Here is a 14,608-nt window from a genome sequence, read left to right on the forward strand (position 1 = left end):
AAAAACATTGTATATATGTCCTAAGCAGTGTGTGTTGTTCTAAGAACTACCTCTATGGCACACACATGGCTATTGTGTTTCATACATAGTCAAGAGCACAAAATAATATGGTAAAGGACTACTGTTTACGATGTATCCATCAAGCAAATATTTTTATTTACAGTACTGCAGCTGTATCAGTTTCACTAGCTTTTTTTTTTTTTTTTTTTTTTACCAGCAATTGTAAAAGATCAATATATATTTGTCCTAGGTCGGGTCAACTTTAAACAAAGTTAATTTCGGTTTGTTTGTTCAATAAAACATACAGTATATGGCAGACAGCCGTCCTGGTGCCCATTTGGTTCTTTTAGTGGCCAATAAGTTCCATAGAGATCAACAGAAAAACAACTAAAAAGTAAGGCTAGGTTTACACCGTTGTGGTCCAACCTCTTCGGTCCTGATGGATCCCACTGACTTGAATAGGATCCGTCAGGTTTGAGCATTTTACAGGAGTGGAGGGACATGCTCTAATTTTTCTCCACTCAGTTTCATCCTTGTGACGAAGCTCCCTTTGGAAAAAAAATTTTTTAAATCAACTGGTGCCAGAAATTTAAAGAGATTTGTAAATTACTTCTATTTAAAAATTGTAATCCTTCCAGTACTTATTAGCTGCTGAATACTACAGAGGAAATTCTTTTCTATTTGGAACACAGTGCTCTCTGCTGACATCTGTCCATTTTAGGAACTGTCCAGAGCAGCATATGTTTGCTATGGGGATTTTCTCCTACTCTGGACAGTTCTTAAAGTGGATAGAGATGTCCACAGAGAGCACTGTGGTCATGATGTCAGCAGAGAGCTCTGTGTTCCAAAAAGAAAAAGAATTTCCTCTGTATTATTCAGCAGCTAATAAGTACTGGAAAGATTAAGATTTTTTAATAGAAGTAATTTACAAATCTGTTTAACTTTCTGGCACCAGTTGATTTAAAAAAAAAAAAAAAGAAAAACACAACAACAACGTTTGCCACCGGAGTACCCCTTTAACTGAACATGCTTGCAGTTTAAACAAGCCCCAGTCACCAAGCCGCAATGCTTAAAACATTGTCCCCTGGTTTGTCTAGCCTTGGTCATGATTAATTCTGAAATAAAATTAAAAATGGCGATTTTACTGTATATATTATAATGCACCCTCAATAAACATGCATCGATTTAAATGTTTACACATTGTATTTTATCAGAGTACAGCTGTACGTTTAAAGGGGTTATCCACCATAAGGTGATTTTAGTATGTACCTGGCAGGCAGTAATGGACATGCTTAGGAAGGATCTGTACTTGTCTTGGGGATAAATGGCTATGTTGTGAGATTACCATAACACAGTGGCTAGCTTTTTTGTGAACTGGTATTTTATGTTTGACTTTTCATTTTTTGATTACAAATCCCATAATTCCATTTTCGTCCCTCCCACACATCAGCCACCCCACCTATTGAAACGTAAATGAGCTGCATCTATTCAAAAGACCTGTGGTTTTCAATCAGAGTGCCTACAGCTGTTGCATTAGTTGTAGATTGATCTCTCTCCCACCAAGCAATCCTTCCTCCCATTGAAGCAGACAGGCTCCCTGTCATCAGCTGACTAGTGAGTGGTCTCAGGCGCATTGCAAGCTGGGAAAAATCTAAGACAACAGTCATTTTGTATGTTGTTAAAATATTGGAGTGAAAAATCACAGAAGAATTGTGAGAAAACGGTCACACAGGTACAGACACTATATTATGGACTACACTAACTTTACAGGCCTTGTAGCATAGTCAAATAAAAAATAAATCCTGGAATGCCCCTTTAAGGTTAAATCAAAATCCTCACAAGGATCAGATCAGATTTCAAAGTGAACATTGCAAATGTGTAAGTGTTTACAATGCAATTGGAAAGTCTTCAGACTTTTACTCTGTTGAAGCAGTTGTGCTTAGTTGAAGCACCTTTGACAGTGAATCCAGCGTCCAGTCACTTGGGTATGATGCCACAAGGCTTACACACCTGGATTTGGGGATTTTCTGCAGATCCTCTCTAGCATTGTCTGGTTGCATAGGCAGGGTTGGTGGTCAGTCATTTTTGGTCTCTTAAAAGATGTTGGGTTCCAGTCAGAGCTCTAAATAGGCCACTCAAGGGCACTCCCAGAGTTGTCCATGGACCCCTCTCATGTTGTCTTGGCTGTGTGCTAAAAGTTACGATCTTGTTGGAAGGTGAATCTCTGGCCCAGCCAGAGCATTCTGGATCAGGTTCGTATTAAGAATATCTGTATTTTTTATTTCATTCAGCTTTCCCTCAACCCTGACCAATCTCCCTGTCCCAGCCTCTGAAAATCCCCCCCCCCCCACAGCATGATGCTACCACCACCATGCTTCACTGTAGGGATGGTATTGAGCAGGCGATGAGAAGTAGCTAGCTTCCTCCAGCCATGATGCTTAGATATTCATTTCATTAGACCAGATAATCTTGTTTCTCACAGTCTTTTTATTTTTTTGCATACACCAGATGGACTTTCATGTGTCATTTACCGAGGAGGGGCTTATTTTTGGCTGCCCTTTTATAAAGTCCAGATTGGTGGTGCGCTGCAGCGATGGTCGACCTTCAGGAGTTTCTCCCATCTTCACACAGGATCTTTGGCGCTCAGCCAGACTGACTGCTTTGGGTAACTTTCAGTGCAGCAGAGTTTTTTTGTACCATTCTCCACATCTGTGGCTCCACGCAATACTGTCTCTGAGCTATACAGGCAGTTTTTTCAACCTTACGATTTAGTTTTTGCTCTGAAGCATTGCCAGCTGTTAGACTCTATATAAATGGGGGTCTTTCCAAATCATGCTCAAAAACCTGAATTCACCACAGGAGTTCCATAGAGCTAAATTTCAAGTATCAAAGTAAAGGGTCTAAATACCTAGGTCCATGCTGAATTTTAGTTTTCCCTTTTTAATACATTTTCCAAAATTTCTAAAATCTTGTTTTCACATTATGGGGTAATAAGTGTAGACTAATAGGGTGAAACATGTATTTTTACATTATTTTAGCACAAAGTCTCAACATAAAATGTGAAAACGACTTTCCGAACGCACTGTACATGCAAAATAGTAACCTGCTTACAAATTCCCTGGGGACGTGTTTCAAGTACAAGACTTTTGCTACTTTGTAACTCCTCCATCCAGTGGGAAATCACATCTAATGTTGGTCATGAGCCATGGCAATAACCTTTCATCAATTAAAAAAAAAAAAGTCTCTCTTAATAGCCAGATGGAAATCCAATGTCTAACATAGCAAATTCCAGTGTATGTCCCCTGGCAAAGCTCCTGCTGTGCTAATTGACAAGTGAAGAATTTAAAGTGTCGAAAATTATTCTGCGTGGACTGAACTGAGAATGACAAACTTATGTCACATAGAAAACAATTACACATCCTCCAAGAGGGTTGCAGCTGCTGTCTGGCACTGCAATGAAATAGGTTTTGAGAGAGTCTAGTGGCTGATAACACAGAGGGCAGATTTTCGCGGATACTTTATATGCACAACACAAGAAGGCTGCAGCTATTTCACTTCTGGTCTGAACAGTACTGCCTCCGCTGCTGCTGCTGCTTCCCCCTGCACACTTTGAGCTCAGAAAGTTATCATTAATTCCAAACACAAGCTTGCAGCTTAAGAAAAGGTTAGACTCCAGTGAGAGTTCCTCTCCTAAGCTGCTCTGCCATTTTCAAAGGCCATTTAATTGTTAGCTTTGGGAATGGAAGGTGGGATGCGCTAAGACATAGGCAAGAGGTGGTTGCATTAAAACTGGAGAATGAAATGCCAACTCAGCATATAGCAGGGAGCTGCACAACACCTTGTAAGACTGGCAGTCCTTAATTGGGACTTGAGAAAAAAAGGGTAGGCATAATGATTTGGACGGAGCAAGAAAAAAAAAAAACTAAGAATGTTTGATCTGGAGATCACACTGTGAGGGATTATTTCTTTTCTTACAGTCATTTATTAAAGTGATGTGCCTAAATGGATTAAAATATCTGCAATCCCTATTTTGAAGCCTGATAAGCAAGCCAACATGCCCCTGCAGATAGAATGCACTACCCAGCACATTACAAGCAAAGACAGAGAGAAAGGAGATAGAAAAAAAGAAGCAGCAGGTTGAGCTGGGAGTGTGAAATCGGTGGAGATGGGATCCACAAACAATGAGATCAAAAAGTGTATCTTGACAGCGTGCGCACCTTCAGCCCTGCCAAATCAAGGCTACATTTTACAGTCCTTTAAACTTGGGAGGATTTAACTTGCCATAGGCAATGGTCTCAGATGAAACATTAAACACCTATCAGATTCTGCATTTTAAGAAAGACTTGGCTTTCATACTCCAGAAAGTTGTCATGGTAGAGAAAAGTATATAGTAAGAAAATACAAAAGAGATTATGGCCAAATTCCACTGAAAACAGATACTTTTCCCTTCTTCACAAGACAGCAGCTTTGTAGGGTTTGTCACTTTTCTTTCTCCTTTCTTACCTTGAAGACAGAAAGAAAATTCCAGGTAACCATCGGCTTTCCAGTGTATGGACCAAAACCAACAATTCTCCTTATCACAACTTCTATGACCCATGAGAAGGGAATGGAAGAGGGGTTTGGGGTTCACGGTAGTCAAGTCTGAGTATATTCAAATGCAGTGGTAATGGTGTGGTATACACTCCAAAAACTGCATGTAAGTACTTACGGTATGATCTCATATCTGTCATACTATTACCGCTGTGCGAGTGTGAATGGACCCTTAAGGCCAGGTTCACACGGTGGAATTTCTGGGCAGAATTTCTGCCGCAGATCAAGCCGGCGGCACTAGGACCGCACGGACTGCATTGCCATCCCCATAGATGTCAATGCATTTCTGAGAAGATCTCCCAAAAGATCTACCCAGAAATGCATTGCCGTCTATGGGGACGGCAATGCAGTCCGTGCGGTCCTAGTGCCGCCGGCTAAATCTTTGGCAGAAATTCTGCCCAGACATTCTGTAGTGTGATCCTAGCCTAAATCTCTCGACAATTCACTTTAACATGGAGTCTTTCATAACTAATGGCCCTCATTTACTATTCTAAACCCGACCTCTTTTGTCGGGTTTTTTTGTCGCATCTTTGTCTGCGCCATGTCGCAGACATCATGCGACAGTCTGCGACACGATGCGACATTTTTTCCCGACAGACCCGATGTGGATTCTCCCAAACCCGAAAAAGGGGCGTAACCCGACATTTCTGAGCTTTCCCACGTATTTATAAAGGTTTCCAACCCGAATTTGATGAATTGTTGTGGATTTTTTCCCGACAGCTCAGAGGAGTTGGAAACCAAAACCAACAAAACCCACGTGCGACAAACAGGATGCGACATAATAATAAATATCAGGGGAAAAAAGCAATCGGGTAAGAAAGCAACATAGACTTACAACTCGATTTTCTTAGTAAATGAGGGCCATAGTGTTCATTTTGTAAGACACACAAAGCAACGTAGACCAACATGGCAAATGATCATAAATCCTTAACCCAAGCAAAGGCATGGCACCATACAAGCTGTTTACAGAGAAAACCATATCACCAACCTGATGTATTTATCACAGGGGCTATACATTCCTTATATATGTATCCTAAGTAAATGGAGTTCTGGAGATCATTTATTTGCACAGTCCCCGGCCCCCTTTTCCCCTAATAAAAGTATCAGAAATAACTAAGGTGCAAAAGCTTTAGTAACACACATATGTAAGTAAACCCCAAGAATATGCACCTCAGTTACATGTCATACACGAAAATATGAAGATTTAATAACCCATGGGGGTCATAATTGGCATAGCTACAACAAAATATGGATTACTAGCCATTTCACACCTAAATAATGAAGTTAATCGGGATTAGCCACTATTCACGGCAGATCAGCAGGGATCTTAGGAAATCTATGTGATTAACCTTTAGTAATACAATGACTTCGAGAGAGATGGTCAAATGACAGGACCCCATTGGCCGGAGGGGGGGGGGGGGGAATGTCAATACTATCAAAACTACAAAATCCAGAAGAACAAGGTTGACATCTACAGTTCCAATAACCACCGTGGGAGTTACTGGAAATGTAAAATTTTATTTTAATTGGGGGGGGGGGGTCTATTAATGTGCTGCAGGTACTCAGTCTACCTCCACACTAAGTGTGTGTGTAACTATTAACATCTATAACAGTGGTCTTCAACCTGCGGACCTCCAGATGTTGCAAAACTACAACTTCCAGCATGCCCGGGAGTTGTAGTTTTGCAACATCTGGAAGTCTGCAGGTTGAAGACCACTGATCTATAACCTAGAATAGATTATAGTAAAATAAAAATAAATAAAAATACATACTATACATACTAGTCATTTAAGCGAATACGTTCAAAAAGTGAATACGACCGGAATGGCGAATTTAAAGTTGATGGTTGTAAAAAGGGAGAAAGTGTAAAGCCTATCATCTCCATGCAGGTTGCAGACTCACTCTCTCTGTATATCTGTTCCACATTGATCATCATTAGTCCTGATACACTATAAATACATTATAGAATCATCTTGAAATATTGACACACACACATATATATTATATACATACACACACACATATACATACACACACACACACACACACAGACAAAACTAGACTAGACAGTATTACATACTAAGAATCTATTCAAAACGAGAGACCAGTTTGCTATACAACATCCTACATGGTATCAGGGACTGGCACGTATGCCTTATAGCAGTGTTTTTCAAACTGTGTGTCTCCAGCTGTTGCAAAACTATAGCGGCTGTCCGGGCATGCTGGGAAATGTACTTTTGCAACACCTGGAGACACACTGCTATATACCGTAGATATAGTAAGCATACTACCAACAGTCTACTTATACAATCCTAATGCACTCTATCCAATCTATCCAACTCCACTGTTTCAGCACCTCACTATATTATATAGAACAAAGCTCTGCCGTTGCCTCCAGGAACGCTAAATTCCACTCTACGCGAAGTAAAATTTTCCCATACTAGAAAGAAAATCCAAAGACTTTACTGTCCCGCAAAAGCTGACCTAGTTTTAAAACCTCAATCTTGTGTGTTTTCCGCTGCCTGAATAATCAAACAACCTGGCACCATCTGTATTTATATCTCCTCTACTTGCATGACTGTAAAAAAAAAGAAAAGGATATTGTCAAAATTGCTTTGGGAGGGGGGAGAAATAAAAGGCTTCAAAAGATATTACCATATTTTATGACAGCCCAATCACCATAGTGACAAATGACGAACAAGTACCATTAATGGGGGAAAAGGCAGGTATTGCGAGACAGATGTCTGAGAAGTAATAACCCATACTTTGGAGGATTTCTGCCTGCTTGTATATACATATCTGGAATATACCCATGCAATCATTTGTCCTAAATCCAGGGATCAGGCTGATCTTAGCAGAACTTTAGTTTTAATGCACGATGGCTCTGCGAATGCAGAAAACCAATAAAAGGGGCTTAAGCAAATATTGAGAATGGGAAGCAATGTGTAAAACAAGCCTCAGCACAGTACAAAGGTCAGCAGCCTGCTAGAAATACAGATACTTTAAGACCAGTTAGGAACACTGTTTACTTTCTCAAGAAAGACATAGGTAATGATTACACGTTACTGTGGCTTTAAGAAGGATCTTTGGTCTCATACTGAAGGACAGACTCAAGTAAGCCCCTGTTCCCTGGAAGGCTTCTTAGGTAGCTGACACCAAGTATCCATAGTGTACACAAATCCCCAATCTTATTTCATTTTCAACCTAAAGAGTAATATAAGAGTAGTAGAGCAGAGTTTGTTATACGTATCAGGACTACATTTATCACAATTAGCAGAGATTAACCCTATATCACTTGTAGTTCTACATTGAACTCTTTAGGCGCCACATATTTCTCGGTATAGAGCCAACACATTCTGTTGCGCTGTACAAAGAGATGAGCGCCAACCGAACTCACCTCTGCTACATCATTCATAATGTACCTGCACAGATCCTAGGACTGGATGAGCGTTGGATGTCACTTCTATTTAGGTAATAACATGTAGCTCTAGCTTCTATTTATGTCAATATTTACATTTTATTAAGTCAAATCTAATTCAAAAACTATGAAAAAAATTAAATAATCCAGAATATTTTTTTATTTATGTATTTTTTTTTTTTTATTATTGACAACTCCGTCGTTAACATTGAGACAATTGTGCTGGGTTATTCCAGTCCACCATCAATCCTGGAAACACAATCCAGGTAAGGTGTCCTAAGGCAGTATTCTTTCAAAGGATATTTATGACTATGGATGCGCTTTCTTGTCAACGTCTCCCCACAGGCTAGCGGATGTAAAAGTATTCACAAGATAATGTATTGCTACAAGGAGACACGGAATGCAAATACCTGTGCGCATGTCATACCATGGGTCCTATCAACCCATTCCACAACCAATGCCCTGGAACCGTTCCCCACCCAGGTGAAGGCAAGGTGTTGGCATGAAATACCAAGAAGAACACCGCCACCTCTTTTGTTCCAACTTACAAACTAAAAAAAAAAAGAAAAGTTGAGGCTATTCTGCTGAGCTTGGTCCCCCTGCTTCCATGACTGCACAACATTCACGCTGAAACATTCAAGTCTGACACCAATATATTACAGTAAATAAAAGAATGTGGATGGCGGGCAGGTACTAAAATGCCATTGTGCGTTCCCACAAGAAATCAGGCAGAAAGTTGACCTTTTCAGAAGTCTGAATGGAGCTGTGAAAGGGGGGGATGGCAGCAGCCTCCCAACATAACAAAAGGTGTTCAGTCACCTACTGGGAAGCGCTGGAACCCTGCTGATCTTACAGGATCCGGGACATTGGAATGACATGAATACATGTAGCAGAGCTGAGTTTGTCATCAGGACTGCTACATACATGTATAGTCTATACATCAGTGTTCCCCAACCAGGGTGCCTCCAGATGGATATATATATATATATATATATATATATATATATATATATATATATACACACACACACAACCTATACATCAGTGTTCCCCAACCAGGGTGCCTCCAGATGGAGATTATATATATATATATATATATATATATATATATATATATATATATACACACACACACACACGTATAACCTATACATCAGTGTTTCCCAACCAGGGTGCCTCCAGATGGAGATATTATATATATATATATATATATACACACACACACACGTATAACCTATACATCAGTGTTTCCCAACCACTGTGACTCCAGATGTTGCAGAACTGCTGTATATAAATAATATACACACACGTATAGCCTAAACATCAGTGTTTCAAAAAAAGTGTGCTCCAGATGTAGCAGAACTGACATGTATAACATATACATCAGTGTTTCCCAACTAGGGTGCCTCCAGATGTTGCAGAACTGCTATATATTATATAGATATACACATACATATACACACACACACATAGCCTATACATCAATGTTTCCCAACAAGGGGCCCTCCAGATGTTGCAAAACTACAACTCCCAGCATGCCTGGACATTTTGCAACATCTGGAGGCACCCTAGTTGGGAAACACTGATGTATAGGCTATATATACATACACACACACACACACACACACACACACACATATATATATATTTATAGCCTATACATCAATGTTTCCCAACCAGGGTGCCTCCAGATGTTGCAAAACTACAACTCCCAGCATGCCTGGACATTTTGCAACATCTGGAGGCACGCTGGTTGGGAAACACTCCTATGCATAGTGAGGATGAAGATAGGAGCCACATTGCACCTAGCAGAGAATGTGACTGATCCAGCGCTGGGAAGAAGAAGCAGAGCAGCACTGGATGGGATTTGTAGAAGCCTCCCTCATCTGTTGATGGAAGGAGGGAAGCCGGGAGCCTCCTCCTGTCACCCGGGGATAACACTCCCGGTTACCTCAGCGCAGCAGACCACCGAGCGGAGCCCGGCACTGGCCGCTAACCCCCGGCATGCCAGCACAAAGTTTCCCAGGAAAGCTTCCTCATACACAGCGTCCATCCCCTCCAGCGCGGCAGCAGCTCAGTGTGAATGGAGCCTCTCCCTCACTTACCCTTTGAGCAGCTCCCTCATGGCTGGGAGAAGTAGAGCTCTGGAAGGAGATGAAGTTCCGGGCTCACACTGCACGGCGGACGGGAGATAGCACTGCAGTGATACTAGCACTACACTGGGCTAAGGAGAGCAGGAGGAGGAGGAGGAGGAGGAGGAGGGACGCCTGCAGGCTAGACAGGGCGGTACTCTCATTTAACCCTTCCAGCACCTATTCCACTCACTAAATAGGGGGCTCTCTGCCCATTTTGGTGCCAACATTTGGGCAACAGTTTGGGGGTTTCCCCATAAACCAATGGTGCAAAGTCATTCAACCCCCATTGAAAGTATAACTAAATAAATCAGTACAAAGAAGCCACCTGTTCACTTGGATGCCAGTGCTCATGCACAGGACCACTGTAGTTCACCTCATGATTTTTAGATCTAACTAATTAACCCCTCAAGGACTTGGGGATTAAAATTTTTGCACTTTCTAGAAAGTGCAAAAAAAAAAAAATAATGCTTTCAATTTTCCACCTACAGACCCAGAGCTCAAGTCCTGGAAGACTGCATGGGAATGGAGTTCCAGCACTTTTTTTCCACAGCAGGAACACTTCCCATTAGGGTGCGGTCACACTGAGGAATTCAAGAGGAATTCACACGGAATAATTTCAGTCAGGAAATTGTTGCCTTCTCCATCAAGCGGAATTCAAGCGGAATTCGAGCAGAATTTCCATGCGGAAATGAAGAGGAATGAAGGAGGAGGCTATTTAATCTACTTTTCTGAATTCCGCTAGAATTCCGCTTGAATTCCGCTCGAATTCCACTAGAATTCCGCTTAAAAACGATGTCGGGCAGAATTTTTTTTACCATTGACTCCTATTGGATTCTGCTCGCGGATTCCGCTTGAAGAATGAACATGTTCTTTCTTCAAGCGGAAAGGAATTCAGCGTTGCGATTCTGCTAGCAGAATTTCCGCAGTGTGAACAGGACAGCAGAAATAACGTTAAAGTCAATGGTCAGAGGGGATGTGCATTAATTTGGAGAGGAGAATTCAAGAGGAACTATTCTAGTAAATTCCTCTTGAATTACTCAGTGTGAACGCACCCTTAGGCTAGGTTCAGACTACGGAATTTCCGACTGTCTGCCTGCAAAATTTTCCGCGACTATTTTCCGCCTATAAAGGCGTTTTTCAGTTTCATGCGTAATTTTGTCATTTCCACGAGTAATCCACCTCTATTCCGAACAGAAATGATGCCACCAAATCCTCCTTAAATTTCCACTTAAATTTGACGCAGAAAAAAGTGGGAGTGCACTTTCAGCCCCTTTTGGACCATGTGATTACATGACCCGACACAGGTCTGTCAATTTTTTTAAGTTTGGCTGGGGAAGTAAGATCCGACAGTATATTAAATTAGTGTGGAGAAAAAGCTGAAAGGAAGCCAAACACCAAGCCACAAGAAAAAGCACAACTTCTTGACCAAAAAGGAAAATGGAGATTGGTCAAACTGGATAAGGGTCGTATTCAAAAGGAAGAATGTGGGCTAGTCCAAGAACCAGTGGGCTAATCATATTTAAATTTCTGACTCAAATTTGTACGGATTTTCCGCATGTAATCCGCTTTCAATCTGCCTACGTTCCGTGAAAAATCCACTGAGAAATGAGAGTCCCATTGAAGAGCACCTCCTTTCTTCAGGCGGAAATTTTCAAGCGGAAATTAGGCACGCAAATTCCGAGTGAAAAATCCGAAGTTTGAACAGGTGCACAGAAATCCCATTGACTCACATGTACTTTTTAGCAAGCGGAATTTCGGACGGAAATTTTAAAACGGAATTTCTGTCGAAAATTCCGTAGTCTGAACCTAGCCTTAGCAGGCGTCCTGCAGGAACAGCCCTTGAGTGGAAATCTTGGGTGAGTTCCCACACTTTTTTTTCCCAGGACTTGACCTCTGTACAGACCCATATGAGGGCTTGTTTTTTGCGCCACCAATTTTACCTTGCAATGATATCAATCTTTTCACCACAAAATCTATGGCAAAAAAAAAAAATGAAAAATATTTGTGGGGTAAAATAGAAAAAAAAAAAGCCATTTTGGAACTTTTGAGGGCTTCCGCTTCTACGCAGTGTGCTTTTCGGTAAAAATAACACACTGGGGGAGATTTATGAAAATGATCAACCTGTTTTCATTATATATTTATTTTGTTTTACTTCTTTAAAAAAAATTATAACTTTTTGGACAAACATTTAGTATGTTTAAAATTGTCCTCTTCTGACCCCTTTAACTTTTTTTTTTGTATACAGGGATGTGAGGGATTATTTTTTGTACCATGATATGTAATTTTTATCTGTACCATTTTTGTTTTGATGGAACTTCTTGACCAAAAATACGCAATTCTGGACTTTGGTATTTTTTTACGTATACACCATTGACCGTGCTAATTAATTAACATTATATTTTTCTAGTTTGGACGTTTATGCATACAGCTATAAGTTTATGTTTATTTTTGTTTACATAATTGTTATTTTTAAATGGGGAAAAAAGGGGGTGATTCAAACGTTTATTAGGGAGGGGGTTAATTCGCATTCATTAACTTTTTTTTTTTTTTTTACAATTTTTTAGTCCCCATAGGGGACAATTACATGCAATCTTTGGTTTGGATACACTCAACAATGCTATGCCATAGCATAGCACTGATCAGTGTTATCGGCACTCCATTGCTCCAGCCTGCCATGGCTGACTGGACCCTTGGAGCACCAACTGGGTGGCGAGAAGGCAGGTATGGGTCCTCCCGCCGTCCTCTCAGCTGAACAGTCGGGAGTAGTTTTTCCCCGCAATAGGTGATGTCCAGCAATAGCCACTGTTCCCGGTGGCTGACCACGGAGGACATCCTGCTATAACACTCGCTCAGCTCCTAAGCTGGCGTTATAGAAGGGGACCGGGCGCAGGGTTATATGTATGCCCTGCGTCCTTAAGGTGTTAGAACAAGTTTTTCTTTTTACCTAAAAATCATTAACAATCATAGTTCTAGTCGTATCCAAACAAAGTGTTTAAAACTTGCATTACATTTCCTTCTGATTTTTGGGTAGGGTGACAAATCATGGCCAACTACTCTTGTTTGATTCAAACCTGGTAGTCGTATCCGATATTCATGACATTGATTTCTAAGTAAATTGTGTTCAATAATATCATTAAACAATTTTATCCGTTTTTTTTTTTTTTGTTTACACGTGTGCAGTAGCTTCAGAACAGTATGAAAACTAGTAAATCATTACAACAATGCCATCTGTCCACCTTGATACCAGGGCTCATGCCCAGGATCCCTTTAATCCAGACTAAACACTTGGTTCATACCACGATTTTTACATCTGACAAATTAATGCGTTTTTATTTACCGGAAAATCGTCTACAATCATATTTCTAGCCGCATCCTTTGATTTCTGTAGACAAAATCCTGTTCAAAACAAGCTTCAGATTTTTGGTTGTGGTGAAAAATCGCGGTCAAGAAGGGTGTGTGACTCGATTGGTCGTATCTGGTTTTTATAACATAGATGTCTATGTAAATTGTGTTGAATGGTTTTACTGAACAATTTCATCAGTTTCATTGCACACAATGATTTTGTTTACACGTGCACAGTAGTTAGTTCGTAAAACCTCCACAGAGGGATTACATTTTTATAGTCATCCCATTAAAATGTTTGCAGCAGTTTACCATCTGATTTGATAATTCCACAAATCTGTGTATTTCTGAAAAAAAAAAAAAAAAATGAATAATAAAACTTCCACAAACTGCCTAATCCAGCATTTCCCAACCAGGGTGTCTCCAGCAGTTGGAAAACTACAACTGAAGAGGTGAATTCAATGAAACGCTAGCACAGCTCCACTCCCACCAGAATCTCTCTCATGCGGTCCATGCAGGTACACGTTGCCTGGAGCAACAAGGTGACTAGACCCAAATGGATCTAGCGATGTGTGAAGCAAGATTGGGCATGTTGAATTTCAACTCCCTTGAGTTCTCAAGAAAGGTAAGCCACTGCTAGAGGCATCCACTTTTATTCATTTTACACTTAGATGACATCAGTTTCTAATCCAGATCAGTAAGGAGCTGCCATATGCCCATACCAAAATGTAAGCCCTGCACCTAAGTGCTGGCTGCAGCCATAATTTGCCATGCATATTGACATCAGTGCATGTCTGGCTACAGCGACCAGCTGTATACTGCTGCCTGCACTGCTACCATTGTATACTGCTACCTGTACTTCTTCCCATCACCAGTGCTGTCCAGTAATGCCATGCAGCATATTGTCCCAAAGCTTGCCAGCTAGACACTCTAAATAGATGGTATATAATTGCACACTGAAAATATGAGAGCTTCTACTCAAAAGATGGGCACAGATGTAGAGTGAAGGGGTTTGCACATGTTTTGTACACATTTATGTAGTTTCTATTAGGGATCGACGGATATCGATTTTTTAGGGCCGATACCGATAATCTGTGGAGGTTAGGGCCGATAGCCGATAACT

General features: G+C 40.8%; 1 protein-coding gene across 5 annotated transcripts in view; it reads right to left on the minus strand.

Moving 5' to 3' along the window:
* The window catches only part of DMD (dystrophin), a 2,642,350-nt gene that overhangs the window by 166,515 nt on the left and 2,461,227 nt on the right, over positions 1-14,608 (minus strand). The window contains exon 1 of one of the 5 annotated variants that reach the window (XM_056556154.1): positions 10,114-10,232. The exons of the other annotated variants lie outside the window; for them this stretch is intronic. Within the exon in view, the coding sequence (XP_056412129.1) occupies positions 10,114-10,133 (20 nt within the window). The 5' untranslated portion in view covers positions 10,134-10,232. Of the gene's footprint in view, positions 1-10,113; positions 10,233-14,608 lie in introns of those variants that run through there. 5 annotated transcript variants of the gene reach the window in all.

Source organism: Hyla sarda, chromosome 2 (assembly GCF_029499605.1).
Source record: "Hyla sarda isolate aHylSar1 chromosome 2, aHylSar1.hap1, whole genome shotgun sequence".
Taxonomy (NCBI): domain Eukaryota; kingdom Metazoa; phylum Chordata; class Amphibia; order Anura; family Hylidae; genus Hyla; species Hyla sarda.